General features: G+C 51.3%; 1 protein-coding gene across 1 annotated transcript; it reads right to left on the bottom strand.

The window, feature by feature from the left end:
* Positions 1-375: 375 nt before the first annotated feature.
* lingo1a (leucine rich repeat and Ig domain containing 1a) lies at positions 376-2,223 on the bottom strand (the record flags this gene model as incomplete). The annotated part of the gene is made up of 1 exon (XM_080545425.1): positions 376-2,223. One exon carries the CDS (start codon positions 2,221-2,223, stop codon positions 376-378), a length of 1,848 nt encoding a protein of 615 aa, XP_080401551.1.
* Positions 2,224-2,670: the final 447 nt, after the last annotated feature.

Below are 2,670 nucleotides of genomic sequence, written 5' to 3'. Positions count from 1 at the left end.
GCCTTTCGCATTCTGGCTGTTGTTAAGAACATATAGAAGGATACATCTCTATCTTTGAAACCATGTATATTCCCCCCCGATCTGAATCCACAGAAATATGCAAACAACTATTCAACTTTCCCTCAGAACAAATGGTCCCTGAAAGCCTTGCAGAAATTGCTAACGCACTGGAGCGTTTGCTGTGCTATCATACCCCCTCATATACTCAACATATTACGAAAGCAAGGAACTTGCATCTCCAAAGCATAAGTCAGGAAAAAACAGAACACTCTATGATAACATCCCAGGATTCCACAGGTTTGTAGTGGAGGAATTGACACTTTTGTCTTTTTTTTTTTTTTCAATCGTTCCAAGTTAGTTCCCTCCCTAGATCTGTTAAATCATTTTCATGTTAAACTTGCGGGGAGCGTCCGCGGCGCTGCTGCTCATACCAGCATCCGACTTACGCGGCACATATTCGATCTCTATGTTGTGCTTGGTGTTGCCTTTACCTCTGCTCCACAGGAAGAGCAGCACGAGACAGAACAGGACAACGCCGAGGAAAGATATAAAGCCCATGGTGGTGGCGATGATTAATGTCTTTATGTCGAAGGGGAAGGGGACGGTGGCTCGCGTCCCGTTTCCGCCGTTTTCATTGGGCTGGTTGGAAATGAAGGCAAAGGTCTTGTTGGGCTGGTGGGGCCAGTCTGGCGAGTAGCTGTGGACGTGCAGGTGTGCGAGGGAGGTGTCGTTTCCACCCGCGTTGCTGGCTATACACACGTACGTGCCGTTGTCCTGGATCTGGGCGTAGCGCACCTCCAGAGTGCCGTCGGGAAACACCGTGAGCCTTCCGATCGTTTTGGTCGTGATGAACTGCTTCAGCGGGGAAAGCCACATGATGACCGGGGCAGGGTCACCGTCAGCCTGGCACCCGAAGTGAACGGTAGTCCCCTCGTCTACGAACTTCTGCTGGGCTTTGCGGTCCCGGATCCTTGACTTGCGACAAGTGAAGTAGTTGGGCTGCAGGACGTCAGGGAAGTCTTTGAACTCTTTACCCTGGACGAACTCAGGGGAAGCGCAGGTGGGTTGCTGCCGGTTGAAGTTCAGCCTCCAGCGTCTCCGGAACACCCATAGCAGCCGGCAGTCACAGGCCAGGGGATTGTCATAAAGGGCCAGGGTCTCCAGGTTGCCGACAGAGTGAAACGCAGACTCCTCCAAGGTGCTCAGGGCGTTTCCGGAAACATTGAGTATCTTCATGTAGTTTAAGCCCCTGAACGAGTAGGGCTCTATCATAGCCAGCCTGCCCCCCACCAGGTGAAACTCCTGGAGCCTCAGGAGATCGTGGAGCTTATTCCCCTCGATGGTGTGGATCGGGTTATAGGACAGATTCAGAAAGCGTAGGTAGACCAAGTGCCGGAGAGCCACGTAAGGGATGGCCGTCAGGTTTCCGTTGGTGATGGTCAAGGAGGTGAGGTTCAATCCGTAGAGGCAATTGGAGGTCATGGTATCAAGGTAGGGCCAGTTGGCGATCTCCAACACTTTGAGCCGGTAGAGCCTTTTGAAGGAGTAATCCCTTATGACGTTGATGTTGAGGTGGCGCAGTCTAAGAGAGACGAGACTGTGGAGGTGGGTGAAGGCCTCCGTGGGCACGGAGGTCAAGTTGCACTTCTCCAGAGTCAGCTGCTCCAGGCTACTGAGGCCGTGGAAGGCCCGGTGAGAGATGAAGACCAGGTCGTTATCGCCCACCTCTAGAGAGCGGAGGCTGTACAGGTCCTGGAACATATAGTCCAGCAAGATGACGATCTTGTTCTCGCTGATGTCCAGCTGTGTGAGGTTGCTGAGGCCCGTGAAGACACCCAGCTGGATGAGCTTGAGCTTGTTGCTGCGCAGCCCTAATGTCCGCAGACCGTACAGGTTGTTGAAGGCCCCGGGCTCGATGGCCGCGATGGTGTTCTCGTTGAGCTCCAGCTCCTCCAGGTTGGGGTAGTTGGCGAACTCGTCCGGATTAATGGTCTTGATGCGGTTCTTGCTGAGGTCAAGCAGCCGTGTTTCCGTGGGGATGCCCTCGGGGACCGACATGAGCTTCTTGCGGTGGCACATGACCGAGCGCTCCTGGGCATTGCACTCACAGCGGGAGGGGCAGCCTATGGTGGAACCGGACAGCACGGTGCCCAGCATCAGGATCAGGATGGGCTGCCAGCAAGCCACCAGGTAGCTGTGCCCACTTGCTTCCCCGGCCACCATCCTATCGGTTACCTACAGAGACACACAAAGAATCATAATCACAATCAGAAGGGCTGAAGAAGAGAAGGGTTTTTTTTGTTAGAAAATGTGATAATGATTGTCATTTCTTGTCGATTGTCAATTGTCATTTAAATCTATCTTTGTGTTCATGGGGTTTAATGCTGCTGAAATATCCACTTTGGTCCCATATTCTGCTGCATATAAAATGCTTTGAAGTATGGGAAAAAAAGAGCGCCTTTTATAAAAAAAAGAATAGTACTATACAATTCTCTTTTGACATAAGAGGCTACTAATATCTGCAATGCAGTTGGAAACTACCCCAACAATTGAGAGTAATGAAATGTAAAGTGATGCCATCCATATGTGACACCATTTTAAATAGAATCGAGTGTACAAGATCTACTGCAATATTCATGGCACAAAGGAGAGAGGAACGCGGGCAGGGGG

Source organism: Nansenia antarctica, assembly GCF_963989245.1.
Source record: "Nansenia antarctica genome assembly, chromosome: 14".
NCBI lineage: Eukaryota > Metazoa > Chordata > Actinopteri > Argentiniformes > Microstomatidae > Nansenia > Nansenia antarctica.
This window is presented reverse-complemented; position numbering and strand designations above follow the sequence as displayed.